This window comes from Peromyscus eremicus, unplaced genomic scaffold, assembly GCF_949786415.1.
Source record: "Peromyscus eremicus unplaced genomic scaffold, PerEre_H2_v1 PerEre#2#chr22_unloc_1, whole genome shotgun sequence".
Lineage (NCBI taxonomy): Eukaryota > Metazoa > Chordata > Mammalia > Rodentia > Cricetidae > Peromyscus > Peromyscus eremicus.
The window spans coordinates 10,823,176-10,836,660 of NW_026734286.1; the positions used below are offsets into that span (position 1 = coordinate 10,823,176).

Below are 13,485 nucleotides of genomic sequence, written 5' to 3' on the forward strand. Positions count from 1 at the left end.
TCCTCCCGGAGGCGCACGTAGGCACCGCGGAGCGAAATGCAAACGCGCGTAGCCCCGGCAGCCGGGCCCCGAAGGGCATTTTCAGTCAGGCGTGCTCTGGACAGCCCCGGCTCCTCAGGGGCCTGAGGCTGAAGATAATGAGGTTGTACCCGCGGAAGTCCGGTGCCGAAAGGCTCCCAGAGACCGGGAATAGATGATTACGCTTTCCTTAGAGCTTCCCTCGTCCTGGACCTCGGATCCTGCGCCCGCCACCGTTCTGAGGGCGCCGACACTGTAAGCAGGCGCACTTCGGGCAGCCCTTCCCGGCGTCCCTAGCGACAGCGTCCCGGGGGCCTCTGGGGGCCTCGGAGCAAGATGGCGGCGGCGTCGGGGTCCGAGAGGCGCGAGCGGAGACCTCCGGGGCGAGTGTGAGGAGGGGTCCCGGGGTCCCGGGTAGCTCCGGGCCGGGGCCCCGCTGCGGAACGGACCATGCTACGTTCTACCGGCTTCTTCCGCTCCATCGACTGCCCGTACTGGGCGGGAGCCCCCGGGGGGCCCTGCCGGCGGCCCTACTGCCACTTCCGGCACCGCGGAGCTCGGGGCCCCGGCGCGCCCTGTGGCGGCGGTGCGGCGTCGCCCGCAGCAGGTAAAGGCTGCGCGACCGCGCCCGGTCCCACCGCTGGGCCGGCCCGCTGGTGCTGCGCCGTCCCGTGGCGCAGCCCGGCCACACACCCTCGCAGAGCCGCCCCTGCCCTCGTAGCGGGGCGTCGTGATGCTGTGCAAGTGTCTGGGCCTCTCTGATCGCTGAGTAAAATGTAAACCCGGACACGACGGAGGGAGAGACCGTGCAGGCGCGTCGCCGAGCTGGGGGACTTGGTGCAGTGTGTGCGACCGCCCCGGTCCTCGTTCCGTCCGTTTTGTTTGAAACGGGATGCCTCTCCTGTCACCGTGCACCCAGCTCTATGCGCTTGCGGCACGGCTTGTTTCTGATCGCGACACTTTCCTCGGGCGAGGCCCCCCGTTGTCTGCCGTAGTTGGGAGCACAAGGCCCTAGGGGCAATTGCTGTTTGTCGAGCTGAAAACCCGCTCGGCTTGGACGGGTGTCGACTTTCAGTTTGGCAGGGAGCATGTCGCAATGATTGTTGTGATGGTTACTTTTAAGAAGGCATCAATGTGTAGGCGGTACTGTATTAGAGAAAACATTGGGAGAAATTAGGCTTTTGATAGTTACCGTTTTATTTATTTTTTTACTGTGTAGGCTTGGCTAGTTTGGGACCCAGGATCCTCAGTTCAACCTAGCAGGTTCTGGGATGACCCTAACCCAGAAGAGAATGCAGAGAATTTCCATCGCATTAAAGAAGACACTGTGGGGCTGGAGAAATGGCTCAGATTTAAAAGCACTTGCTGCTTTTGGCTGGGGGCACATTGCACATCTTTAGTCCCAGTATTCAGGAGGCACAGCCTCTGAGTTTGAGGCCAGCCTGGTCTACATGAGGATTTGTTCCAGAAAAGCCATAGATAGTAAGATCCTCTCTGGGGGTGGGGTGGGGAAACAGGGTTCCCAGCGTCCATATGGCTGCTTTATAATTCCAGTTCCAGGGTACCTGATGCAGTCTGGCTTCTGGGTACCAGACATGTATGATGCAAATGCATACGTACAGACAAAACTCTCATATGCATTAAAACAACAACAACAACCTGAAAAAGTGCACTGCACCCAGCTCACACCTTTAGTTCCAGCACTTGGGAGGCAGAGGCAGGTGAATTTGAGTTCAAGGCCAGCCTGGGTTACATATGTGGCCTTCTCTAAGAAAGACAGGCAGACATTAGGAGGAAAAGGCTGGAGGGAGGGGGTTATTGAACAGAGAACTGTTTAGACCTCTTTGGTGACCTCTGTCCCTTAGAAGTGGCTCTCCTTTTTTATTGGCACGTATATATGAGGCAGGTCTCGTATAGTTTAGGATGGCCTCAGTTGATGTAGCAAAGGATGACCTTGAGTTTCTGGTCCTCCTGCTGACAAGATAGGTGGGCATCATCTCCACGGTTGCTCTGTTGTGGTGGCGGCACTGGGGACGGAACGCAGGACTTGCATATTAGAGTCACCTCAGCACTGACTTCATCTCCAGTTCCCAGATTGATTTCAAGTACTCTGTCTCAGTCTGGTTAAGAGTGTTTTAACATTCCCCCACCCCTGCCCCAGAGCCACATGGTGGCGCACACCTTTAATCCCAGCACTTTGGAGACAGAGGCAGGTGGATCACTGAGTTCAGGCCAGCTTAGTCTACAAAGTGAGTTCCAGGACAGCCAGGGCCACACAGAGAAAGCCTGTCTCCAAAAACCAAAAACCAAATAATAAAAAAGAAAACACAAGTGCTTTGCCTGTATGTATGTGTGTATATATGTACGTGTGTGTATGTATGTGTGCATGTATGTATGTGTGTGTATGTATGTATGTGTGTGTGTATGTATGTATGTGTGTGTGTATATATGTATGTGTGCATGTATGTATGTGTGTGTGTATATATGTATGTGTGCATGTATGTATATGTGTGTGTGTGTGTGTGTGTATGCACCAGATGTGTGCAGTGTCCAGGGCAGTCAGAAGAGAACACTGGATCCCACGGCACTGAAGCAGCAGGTGGTGGTGAGCCACTGTGTGGTGCTCGGTAAGAGCAGCTGGTGTTCTTAAGCAGTGAGCCATCTCTAACCCCTGCCGGTTTGTTTTTATCAGACAGGTCGGCCTTGAACTTGTGGTGATCCTCCTGCCTCTGCCTCTTGAGAACTGGGAGGCCAAGCATAGACAACCACGTCCACCTGCTGTTTTGGGTCTCTTCAGTTTCGCACTTGCACTGGCTTAGAGCACCTGCGGCCTTCACGCTGGTGCTTAGGCTCCTCATCCGGCCCTCAGCCCAGGCACTGGGGAAGCTGCCATGGGGGAGGGAGGCCACAGCTCTGCCGATCTCAGTCTCTGGGTGTACGTGGAGGGCTGGCACAGGGGCCTCGCAGAGCCCAGGGTCCCGGCTGTCTCCACTCTTGCACAGCTACTGTGTGCCAAGGGAGGTAGGGTGAGAGGAACAGAAATGAGAGATCAGGTGTCTGGGCTAGAGAGTGACCCCTACCCCTGCTACCAACCGCCATGTCTTCAGGGCCCTGGAACCTCCTGAGACTCCCCAGCAGTGTGGTGTGGGTGGCCGGGAGTGAAGACCCAGCAGGAGTTGTTCCCAGATTGTCCTGTGGACAGTTGGGGTGCCCTGGAGCTTTGTAGAAAGAATAGGGTTTGCTCAAGCAAAGGGGAAGGAGAGTGTTCCTGGGGGGGAGAGGGACAATAAAGTGGCCAAGCTCCTTCTGAGCCTTGAGGGCCTCTGTGCTTCTGGATCCCAGAGCATCAGAGGGCCAGGCACTGCAGGCCTCTTCCCACCAAGCTCTGCCGCCCACACATGGGACCCGTGACTTCCTGTTGTTCTGTCAGACCAGCCTTGCTCACTGCCTGGGGAGACAGGCTCAGGGGTGGCTTTCCTTCTCTGAGTGACCTGGGGATAGAGGGACCTGTGCCAGCCACCAGCACAAGGCAGTGCTGCTGTTCTGGGCTCCTTCCCAGGGCAAGATCTACTTCTCCAGGAAACGCCAGCAGGGGGTGCTCCAGGCCACAGCATCTGGCCAGTTGCTGCCTCCCAAAGAGGGCCAGTCAGGGATAGTTGGCACTGTGGACGTGGAGACACCTGTGCATTGGAAGCTGAGGCACAGCACCCCATTCTTCCTCTGAAATACAGTAGCACACCGTGCTACTCTAGTTAGACGGGTGCTGCCAGGGGTCTGGTGGCTCCCTTCTCCTTGTCTGCCTCTTCCAGGCCCAGCTCTGCCCACCAGGGAGCATCAGGGCTGCAGGTGATGGGCAGCTGGCTCCACTAGTCCATTGTTGCTGGAGGAGGTGGCTTAGAGGTCAGATGGGTGTCCTGGTCTAAGCAGGACAGGATGCAGGATGCTTCCTCCTGCTGCTCATCTGGCACATGTGCCCGGTGCTGTGTCTTTAGAGTGCTTTTTGTGGGCTCCTGGAGAGTGTAGAAGCATCCCCAAGTCACCCATCCTGCATCTGTCCTGCATTTCTCTGGCCATGGCCCCCTCTGTTGTTATCATGGCCACGTTGGCCCTTGCAGGTTCAGCTGGGCACTGCTGCTGTATGAGGCCATCGTTCACCAGGCCCTCTCGACCTGGTTCTGTGGCCTGTCTGCCTGGTGCCATTTGCACAAGGGGCTTGGGATTTCGGGTGACTGCTGGCGCAGGGGTTTGCAGCTAGCATCCTCTCCTCAGGACACACTCCCACAGAGGCAGGGGCATTGGACTGGCAGAGAGGCCCGCAAGAGGGCAGCTAGTCAGTCTGAGTCCTGGAAGTATGGACTCTGCAGGGGGCTCCTTCCTCCATGCTGAGTGTTAGAGAGTGCCCATGGTGTCAGGAGACCCGTGGGAAAAGGGGTATGTTCCACCCTTGAGGGGAACTTGTTCCTGGGTACTAGAGCATGCCAGTGTTCTCTGGAAGCAGCCCCCTAAGAATGGACTTTTGCCCCACAGCAGCCTAGGGGTGCTCCCCAGCCTGCTTCACTTTGCCAGAGACTGGGGTGGCAGTGGTCTAGGCACATGTGCCCTGAGGCTCTCTGAAGGTCTTTCTGGCTATTCTGGACTCAGTATACACCTCTGGGACTTTGGGGAGAGGACAGGTGGACCAGCACACTGGCTTCATCCGGTTCCGGGAGAGAATAACTGGGAGTGGAGACTTTTCTTTATTGACTGGAAAGTACTTACAGCGTTTGTGGACCATGGAAAAGGAAGGCTACCTCTAGCCCTGTCCCAGGGTGGTGTTAACATGTGGCCCGCCTGCCTGTCAGCTCCTCTGAGCTCTGGATTGGTGGATGCCCATGGTGGTTCAGGCCTGTCCCTGTCTCAGAGAGAGCCCTAGGCATGCAAGGCACCTGTCTGCTTGCATCCCACTTAGTGGCCACATGTGCTTGGAAGCCCTGTCACCCTAAAGGACTGACCTTGTAGAGTCAGGGGAAAGGCTCTGGAGGATGACCTGGGGGCACAAGGATCCTGGGCACATTCCTTAAGGGTGACCTCCTAGGATAAGACCTGTGCACCCATACTGAGGCCGAGGGGCACTCCCTAGGCCTGCGCCATCCTCTGGCCAGACCTCGTACTTGTGTGCAGCTTCCTTCCCATAGCTCTCTCTGGTGACCTGCTGCCAGTGTGTGTGGTCTCTGTGCATGAGTCAGCTAAGGTAGCCTTGGAGCTTGATCCTGCTTGGGTGACCTCATCTGTCCAGTAGTGTTGAGCTTAGGGAAGCGTAGGTGCCTGGGTCCCAATGTGGGGTGGGAAGGGCCAGCCTAGGAAAGATGGGTCACAGTCCTGTGCAGACCCTGAGCAGTGTGGCCATCTCTCTGGGGTTGGCATTCAGGACTGTGCCAGTCAGAACCCATCCGAGACAGCCAGAGCAGCCTGTGCCCCCAGAACTTGGGACCAGCACCCCTACACTACCCACACTCTGCCTCTCCTTCTCTGTGGTGTTTGAGGAACATCCTTCCCCGCCTCCAGGGCTGGGAGCTCTTATCAGCTCAAGGCTGGGCTGGACCCCGAGCAGTCTCTTGGCCTTTATCAGTCCTTTGGCCTTGAATGGAGACCTCCGGTACTGGCTAGGGACTGACTTCCTGTTGGCAGAAGAGAGGCCCAGTGAGATACTGCCCCTGTTGGGACTCAGCTGCCTCTGGTGTGGCCTGTCAGACTGATATGTGGACAGGGTTACCTAGGAGAGCTCTGCTTGGCTTGGTCACTCCTCCACTGGCAATCTGAGCTTACGCCAGGCGTCCTGTTCCGGCCTAAGGACCCCAGTTCCCCTGCCCATCTGTCTGTCAGCAGGGCTAGTGGGGCGTGGTGGGTGGTGTGTGGATCCCACCCCCAGCCTAGGACTCAGGGACCCTCCCCTGCAGGTGTGGGGATTTCCAAGAGTAGAGCCTTTGGGGGCTCTCAGTCACCTGTGTGGCCCAGCCCCCTCCCCAGAGAGCACCGTGTGCGCCCACATTTACACAGAAGGGTCCTCCTTTGTCACTGTAGGATTTTGTTTTATTGTTTTTCGAGACAGGGTTTCTCTGTGTAGTTTTGGTGCCTGTCCTGGAACTCACTCTGTAGCCCAGGCTGGCCTCAAACTCACAGAGATCTTCCTGCCTCTGCCTCCTGAGTGCTGGGATTAAGATGTGGTAGCTTCTGGGGTCAACATCTGCATTAATAAAGGGTGTGGCGAGCTGCCTGATAACAGCCGCTTAGGAAGGGTTGTTCTGCTCACAGAAGGCTGCAGTCCATCACAGCAGGATGGGTGTGGAGGCGGGGACGGAGGCGGGGATGGAGACAGGTGTGGAGACAGGGACGGAGACAGGGATGGAGACAGGGACGGAGACAGGGATGGAGACAGGTGTGGAGACAGGTGTGGAGGCAGGGATGGAGACAGGTGTGGAGACAGGTGTGGAGGCAGGGATGGAGACAGGTGTGGAGACAGGGATGGAGACAGGGATGGAGACAGGGATGGAGGCAGGGACGGAGACAGGTGTGGAGACAGGTGTGGAGGCAGGGATGGAGACAGGTGTGGAGACAGGGATGGAGACAGGGATGGAGACAGGGACGGAGGCAGGGATGGAGACAGTGTGGAGACAGGGATGGAGGCCGGCAAGGAGGCGGCTGCTCATTGAGTTCAGTCAGAAAGCAGAGATAAACCCTGGTGCTCAGCTTGCTTTCTCTCTTTTGTTAAGCCTGGGCCCCAGTCCATGCACTGGTGTCCCCAAGTGTAGGGTCAGTCTTCCCCTCGCAGTTAACAGTCTCCCAGGTGATCCTCTGAAGGTTACAGTGTGGTGCCAGGGTCCCCTCTCCATGTGCCCTGAGTCCTGGAGAGTCACAAGGTCCCCCAGAGGACTGTACCTCAGGAGGATGGTGAGGCAGGGGCCCCAGGCAGTAGCACCACCAAATACGCTCAGCTATGGCCCTCAGACAGCCAAGCTCCTGGTAGCTGTGTGCTCAAAGTCTAGGCCTGCCAGGCATGGTGGCTCACACCTGCCACTCCAGTACTTGGGAGGCTGAGGCAGGAGGATCACCATGAGTTCCCAGACAGCCCGAGCTAGAGCAGACCTTGTCTCAAAGAAACAGGCAAGCAATCAGAAAGGCTCTTTGGACGGCTCATCGCTTGCACCAAGCCAGACAATACCCAGTTGGACCCCTGGGACCCACGTGGGTCCTCTGACCTCTACATGTAAACCCTCCGGTGAATCAAAAGTCACTCCACATAACAAAGCCAGAGGGAGTGCTCCTCATCTGGGCATCGTCCCTTCTCCCGCCCACGGGGCTCACGAGACAGGGCATTGCTTGCAGGAGGCCTGAACATAGCATTCAGTTTAGTTTCTGAGTTTACCCACTCATCTCCTCCTTCCCCCCCCTCCCGGGGCTTTGGGTGTGCTAGGCAAGATCTTTGCTACTGAACCCCCCTCCCCTTTACCTTTTTCTTTTGAGATCGGGCCTTGCTGGCCTAAGCTGACCTTGAACTTCTGATCCTTTTGCCTCAGCCTCCCGCTGGCTGGTCCACTGCCTCTGATTGTTGGAATGTTACTTTCTAAGAACCCAGCCAAGCCTGGCATCATTCCAGCATATTCAGGCAGCTAGGGCTACGCCATATTGAGATCCTGCCCCAAATAACTAAAGGAAAGTGAGAAACAGCTCACCTGTTTCCCAGTCTCCCCCAATCCCTTCCACAAGTCAGTGGGCTCTGGCCAGTTCCCAGCATGTGCTGAGTTCTTGTCCCCAAGTTCCTGCCCTTCTAGGCAGCGGAGGCTTCCTGTGAGCGCCTCCTCTTTTGTCCTTCAGGCTGCAGATGTGAGCTCCCACCGCTGTCCCTCACTGTGCTGCGTCTTCGATGGCAGAGCTTGTATTTCAGGCTGTCGGCTTCCAACAGCTGCGGGAGTGTCATGGAAGACTGACCCTGGGCTTGGCCAGCACCGGTCAGTCCTCCAGCCTCACCCTGCTCATGTGGGAGGCCCTTTCCTAGTCCCCGAGGACCACCCTGTGGAGGCGCCAGGCCCCTGCTGATGCAGGGTGGTCCCCAGCTCGGGGTCGTCAGCCACAGGGAACTGCCACAGGGTCACTCGTGGGCTTTCTGCAAGTGTCTGGGATGCCTGACCGTTCAGCAGGGCTGCGTGGGCTGTTGAAAGGAAGACTGGTTTGTAACAAACCACCCTCCCTGAGCCTACACCGCGGCTGAGTGTTCTTCCAGCTGCCTTGGGGACAGTGCTCAGAGAGGGGATGTCAACAGTGTGCCTGGACCCCACCCTCTTCCAGATAGACGTGGTGGGTCCTACAGTTCTTGCTTATGCTGGTGGGATCACAACATAACTACTAATCTCTTTATTAAGGCTTTAAAAAGATTTTTACTTAATTGTGTGTCTGAATGTGTGTGGGGGGGTGTGAGTTAGGTCCTTATGGAGGCCACAGGTGGACTGGATGGAGTTGCAGGGTTGTGAGGTGCCTGCTGTGGGGCCCGCGAGGGTGTGAACTAGGTCCCTCTACAAGTGCAATGCGAGTTCTTACCTGTCGCCTCCAGCCCCGCCCCCTGGGTCCTCTGTGAAGAGGAAAGATGGGTGAGGTAAGGCTGCTGGCTCAGTGAAGGGCGATCGCTCCAGAAAAGCTGGCCGTGGTGGGGTGCACTGGGGAGATGGGGGACCCGGAGCTTGAGTCAACCGTTAAGCCAGGTGAGACCCACTCACGGGGGACGGTGTTGCAGGCCAGCTAGAGCCTTGAGCTGTGGGGGTTTAATTCCTGGTAGGTCCTGTGGGTAACAAGTCTGCCTTGGTGGTCCCCAGGCCATGCCAAAGGTCTTTGGGAACCTCACTTCTCTGTACCCCTTTTTAATGGAGGATCTCACATAGCCCAAGCTAGTAGCTTTGAACTCATGATATAGCAAAGGCTTGCTTTAACTCCTGACCCTCCTCCTGCCTGTCCTTTTCTAGAGTTGGGTGATGGGTGTGAGGCATCGTGACTGGTTTATGTGGTGCTGGGGAGGAAGTCCATGCATCCCTGGCAGTGCTCTGTCTGTGAAGACCCAGACCCAGACCCTTCCCTTCCTTGAGCTAGACACACACCCCAGCACCCATCAGTCATCCTCTGCCAGGTCCTGCATAGGGCAAGCGATCCCAACCCAGTGGTGGCGTCACGGTGTCACGGTGTCATGGTGGGGATGTCCTCGGGCCCAAGCCTGGTGTGTAGTAGGCTGTGGAAAGCTGACTCTCTTACCTTGCCCATCTCTGGCAGGCCGGCTCAGGGGCTGTCCATGTTCCTTCCCTCCCAGGGCTTGGCTATGACCCATACAACCCGGAGCTGCCTCAGCCTCCTGCGGAGAGAGAGAATGGCACGCTGGGCCAAGGTGATGGCATGCTGGAGCTGGAGCTGGTCAACCAAGCCATCGAGGCTGTGCGTGGTGAGGTGGAGCTGGAGCAGAGGCGTTACCAGGAGCTCCTGGAGACGGCACGGGGGCACGGTGCCGGGGCTTCAGCCCTGGCGCCCTGCAGCCCTGCCACGAGCCTGGATGATGACGATACCTTCTCGCTGGCCCTCACTTATACACCAGGGGGCCTCTTGAGCCCAGACTCAGGCTACCAGCCCACCCCACTGGCTGCCCCTGCTGAACCAGGTCACAAGTACTCATTGGCCCCTTCAGAGAGGGGTCAGGGCAGAGTTGGAGGGGGCACCAGTGCCCTGGAGTATGTCCCCAAGGCTGTGGGCCAGCCGCGCCGCTGTGGCCGACCGGTGTCTGGTGGCAAGTACGTGGTGGACAGCTCAAAGCCATCAACAGATCTGGAGTACGACCCACTGTCCAACTACTCAGCTCGGCACCTTGGCAGGGCCAGTGCCAGGGATGAGAGGGCCACCAAGCGGCCGCGAGGCTCCCGGGGTGCTGAGCCCTACACACCTGCCATCAAGAAGCCCTGTGACCCCTTCGGCGGCTGTGAGGCCAGGTTCTCAGACTCAGAAGATGAGGTGGCTAGCCCGGCGAAGGCTGATGTCAGCAGCCCCAAGGCTGGGGCTGAACCTGAAAGCAAGGCGCCTGGGAAACCTGCTTCCAAGGAGGGCCCGGAGCCCGTGGAGGGCGGCCTGCGGGGCACCAAGGAGATGGCTGTGCAGTATGACGTGGAAGACCTCGGGCAGCCCCCGAAAGCAGCAGACACAGTGGCCAGGGCCCCTCACGATGCTGGGGTCCCCAAGGATGGCAAAGCCAAGAGGAAGGAAAGTGGGGCACCAGCCGGCCTCAGCCACAAGGACAAGGCCCGCAAAAGAGACAAGAAGAAGGACAAGGACCCGGGACGGCCCCGGGAGAAGGAGAAGACGTCTGCAGACAAGAGGAGGACACAAGCTGGCAAGGCCCAGGGCTCCGAAGGGACCAAGAAAAAGCCATCCAGCACCACTACGGTGGCCAGCTCAGGGAAAGGGGGACCAGGCCGCTCCTCCAGTGGAGGGCCGCGGCCCCAAGACTCTGGGTCTGGCCCCCACGCACCACTGGCCTGGAAAGGCGGCAGTGATAGGAAGACACCATCAGGGAAGTTGGTGGAACGCAAGGCCCGCTCCCTGGACGAGGGGGCCCCCCAGGAAGCCCCTAAGCTCAAAAAGCGGGCCCTGAGCCATGCTGAATTATTTGGGGATGAGAGCGAGGAGGAGGACTCAGGCTTGGGGGCCAGGGCACCCCGGGTCTGGCCCCCCACCCTTCCCAGCCTCAGCTCAGACTCAGAATCAGACTCCGACTCCAGCCTGGGCCTGGGTGAGACACAGGTGCCCAAGCGTCTCAAGGCCGAGCCACCCGCATCCCCCGCACCGCCCTCCCCACCCTCCTCCTCCTCCTCCTCCTCCTCCTCCTCCTCCGGAGCCAGCCAGTGTGCAGAGGAGGATGTGGACTACTCGGCCCTGGAGAAGGAGGTGGACTTCGATGCGGACCCCATGGAGGAGTGCCTGCGGATCTTCAATGAGTCTACCAGTGTGAAGACGGAGGACAAGGGCCGGCTGGCCCGGCAGGTGAGGGCGCTGGCCTTGGCAGGCGAGGGCCCTGTGAGGGGACACTCCATCCCGCAGCCGTCTCCAGCCGACTCCAGCCTCTGTGACCCAGGCAGAAGCCGCTCCTTCAGCACCGGCCTCTTAACTCCATTCAAAATTCAGGAAGCCTCGGTGGCCGCCTGCTGCCCCCCTGCACCCTGCCCAGAACGAGGATGCTGGCTTTCTACCCACCCAGCCGGCTTCCCGTGGCAGCGTCCGACTGACCGTTCAGACTGACCGGCAAAGGGGTACCGGGCCCTCCCGCCCCACGCCTGCCTCACACTTCCTGTCCCCAGCTCTTTGGCCTCTCTTGTCCTCTGCCCACCCACCCCCACCCCCACCCCCACCCCCAAGCTCTTGCTCCTTTTCTGGCCTCTATCCCCCCTCTGCTCTCTCCCTGGCTTGCCTGTCTCAGGCCAGCCTTGACCCATCTGGGTGTCCCCCTTCAGTGTCCCCATGCTGGCCACCAGGGGGCACTCACCCTGAACAGACAAAGATGGACTTGGCCCTTTCCCTCCAGCACTAGGCCTACGGGGATGCCCTTGACTGGCACTCCGTATCTGAGCCGTCACCCTGGGCTGGGTGTGGGGGCAGCAGCAGGGCCGTGCCCACTTGTCCTCCTGTCCACAGAACTGCCACCCTAGCCTGGGAGGCAGGTGCTGGGGCGGGCCTTGGGCCGCAGGGTGCTGATCCTGGGTAGGGCTCTCACTTGCAGCACCACCTGAGGTCTGGTGGTGACGTGAGGCTGGGTGGAAAGGCAGGGGTGTGCCCCAAGGAAGACCTAGAGTGAGGAGTGCATGTGTGTTTTCAGCCCCCCAAAGAGAAGGCCGTGGAGAAGGCGCACGCAGGCCTGACCACTCTGTTCCCGGGGCAGAAGAGAAGGGTCTCCCACCTCTGCAAGCCAGGCAAGGAGGTAAGACCCAGATTTGGGGATAAGGGTGGGCAGCTGGAGGGAGAAGGCCTGCCCCCCGGTCTGCATCCCAGGCCCCCTGCTGCTGGCCTTTGGTAAGCTGGTGTCCTGTAGAGAAGCATGCCCTGTCCACTGCCTGTCCATCGTCCCTGACCTAGGCACAGGAGCTGCAGGGAGGAGTGGGGCAGATTGCCGTGGGTAGCAGAGTTGAGCGGGCTAGCCAGCCTCTGCGCCCAGGAGAGGCCACACAGGGCTGTGGTGACAAGCTCGGGCACACACAGACATTCAGAACTAGTCCTTAAAGCCTCCCAGGACGGGGGCAGGGTCCCAGATGCAGTTTCTCAGGAAGGCTTCATCTCTGAGATGTGCGCAGACAGGTCGCCATTGCCCTGCACTGCTGGACAGTAGGGTCCTGGGACCAAGGCTTCCGGAAGCCAAGGGAGCTGGGATGGCGGAAGGCTTCCCACCCCGGGGCTCCTCATCCAGCCTGCCTCGAGTGCTCTTGACTCAGAGCTGGGCTCCAAGACCTGTGTTCTTTCAGGCGGAGGCCCCAAGGAGGGCCCCCGTGGCCCCCCCAGCCCGGCCCCCGACTGCTCAGGAGGTGTGCTACCGGAGGGCGCAGCAGGCGCAGAGAGACTCGGCCAGCTGGTTACAGGTGGCCCCGAGGCCAACCGACAGGCTCTCCTCCGTGCATATCTCTGCCCCTGGGGAGAAGAGGAGGATTGCTCACGTACCCAACCCCCTCCTGGCCACCAGTAAGTCCTGGCCCCTCCCTCTTGGACCCCCAACCCCAGCATCTGGGGTACAGGGGGAAGCAGCACCCTGGGAACTTCCCTGAGTTACTTGGCCTTGAGCACCACCTTGCTGGGGCCTTGGTGGCTGGCTGACTTTGGAGTAGGGACAGGATGGCCCGGAAGGCCTGGGCAGCTCCTTGCTTCCTCCCAGACTCAGGCCCTGGCATGCTGGAGGCCAAGGGTCAGTGGGGACTATCCCAGTCCAGGGACCCTCAGTGGGACTTGCCTGGGCCTCCCTGGGGTGGGCAGCAGCTCTGAAGGTCAGGTGTGGAGTAGTCCTGTCTGTGCTGAGCACAGCCCCTGAGAACACATCCTGCCTGGGCGGTCGATAGGGGCTGCGTCTTATGGCTCCCAGGGAGGGTCTTGCCGTCAGGACAGACCACTTCCCACTAGTCATGACGTGAGCCTGTGACCCAGTCAGGAATTGCTGCTGGGCCTGGCCCTCTTCCTGCCTTCCCCAGGCCTGCGGTGCCCGGGATTCTCTGTTCCTGTTCATGCCATGGCCCAGCCTTGGGGGAGGCTCCTGGCCCAGCCGCAGCAGGGCTCGTTAGGGCCGCTCCGGTTCTGCACTCCCTTGTCCCCAGACATGCACCTTGGTCTGCCTCAGTGCTCTCGCCCTAGCTTGCTCACAGGGCTGGGTTACTCATGCACGTGTCTCCTCCTCCTGTGGGGCTGAGAGAGCATGGGGAGCCCCCTCTTGAC

The 13,485-nt window shown here is 59.3% G+C and overlaps 1 protein-coding gene and 1 long non-coding RNA gene across 3 annotated transcripts in view; one reads left to right on the forward strand and one right to left on the reverse strand.

The window, feature by feature from the left end:
• The first annotated feature begins 360 nt into the window (after positions 1-360).
• Rexo1 (RNA exonuclease 1 homolog) overlaps positions 361-13,485 on the forward strand; it is a 19,463-nt gene continuing 6,338 nt past the window's right edge. Inside the window, exons 1-4 of the mRNA XM_059252097.1 lie at positions 361-625; positions 9,347-11,061; positions 11,891-11,992; positions 12,531-12,744. Of these exons, the coding sequence (XP_059108080.1) occupies positions 469-625; positions 9,347-11,061; positions 11,891-11,992; positions 12,531-12,744 (2,188 nt within the window). The 5' untranslated portion in view covers positions 361-468. The remainder of the gene's footprint in view (positions 626-9,346; positions 11,062-11,890; positions 11,993-12,530; positions 12,745-13,485) is intronic.
• The window catches only part of LOC131900810 (uncharacterized), an 8,935-nt gene continuing 198 nt past the window's right edge, over positions 4,749-13,485 (reverse strand). Inside the window, exons 1-4 of one of the 2 annotated variants that reach the window (XR_009376279.1) lie at positions 13,376-13,485; positions 9,141-9,388; positions 7,728-7,957; positions 4,749-5,675 (exon numbers count right to left, since the gene is read on the reverse strand). The exon at positions 13,376-13,485 is cut by the window's right edge and continues 198 nt beyond it. This is a non-coding gene — a long non-coding RNA (uncharacterized LOC131900810). Of the gene's footprint in view, positions 5,676-7,727; positions 7,958-9,140; positions 9,389-11,560; positions 12,720-13,375 lie in introns of those variants that run through there. The other variant, XR_009376280.1, reaches the window with a different exon arrangement.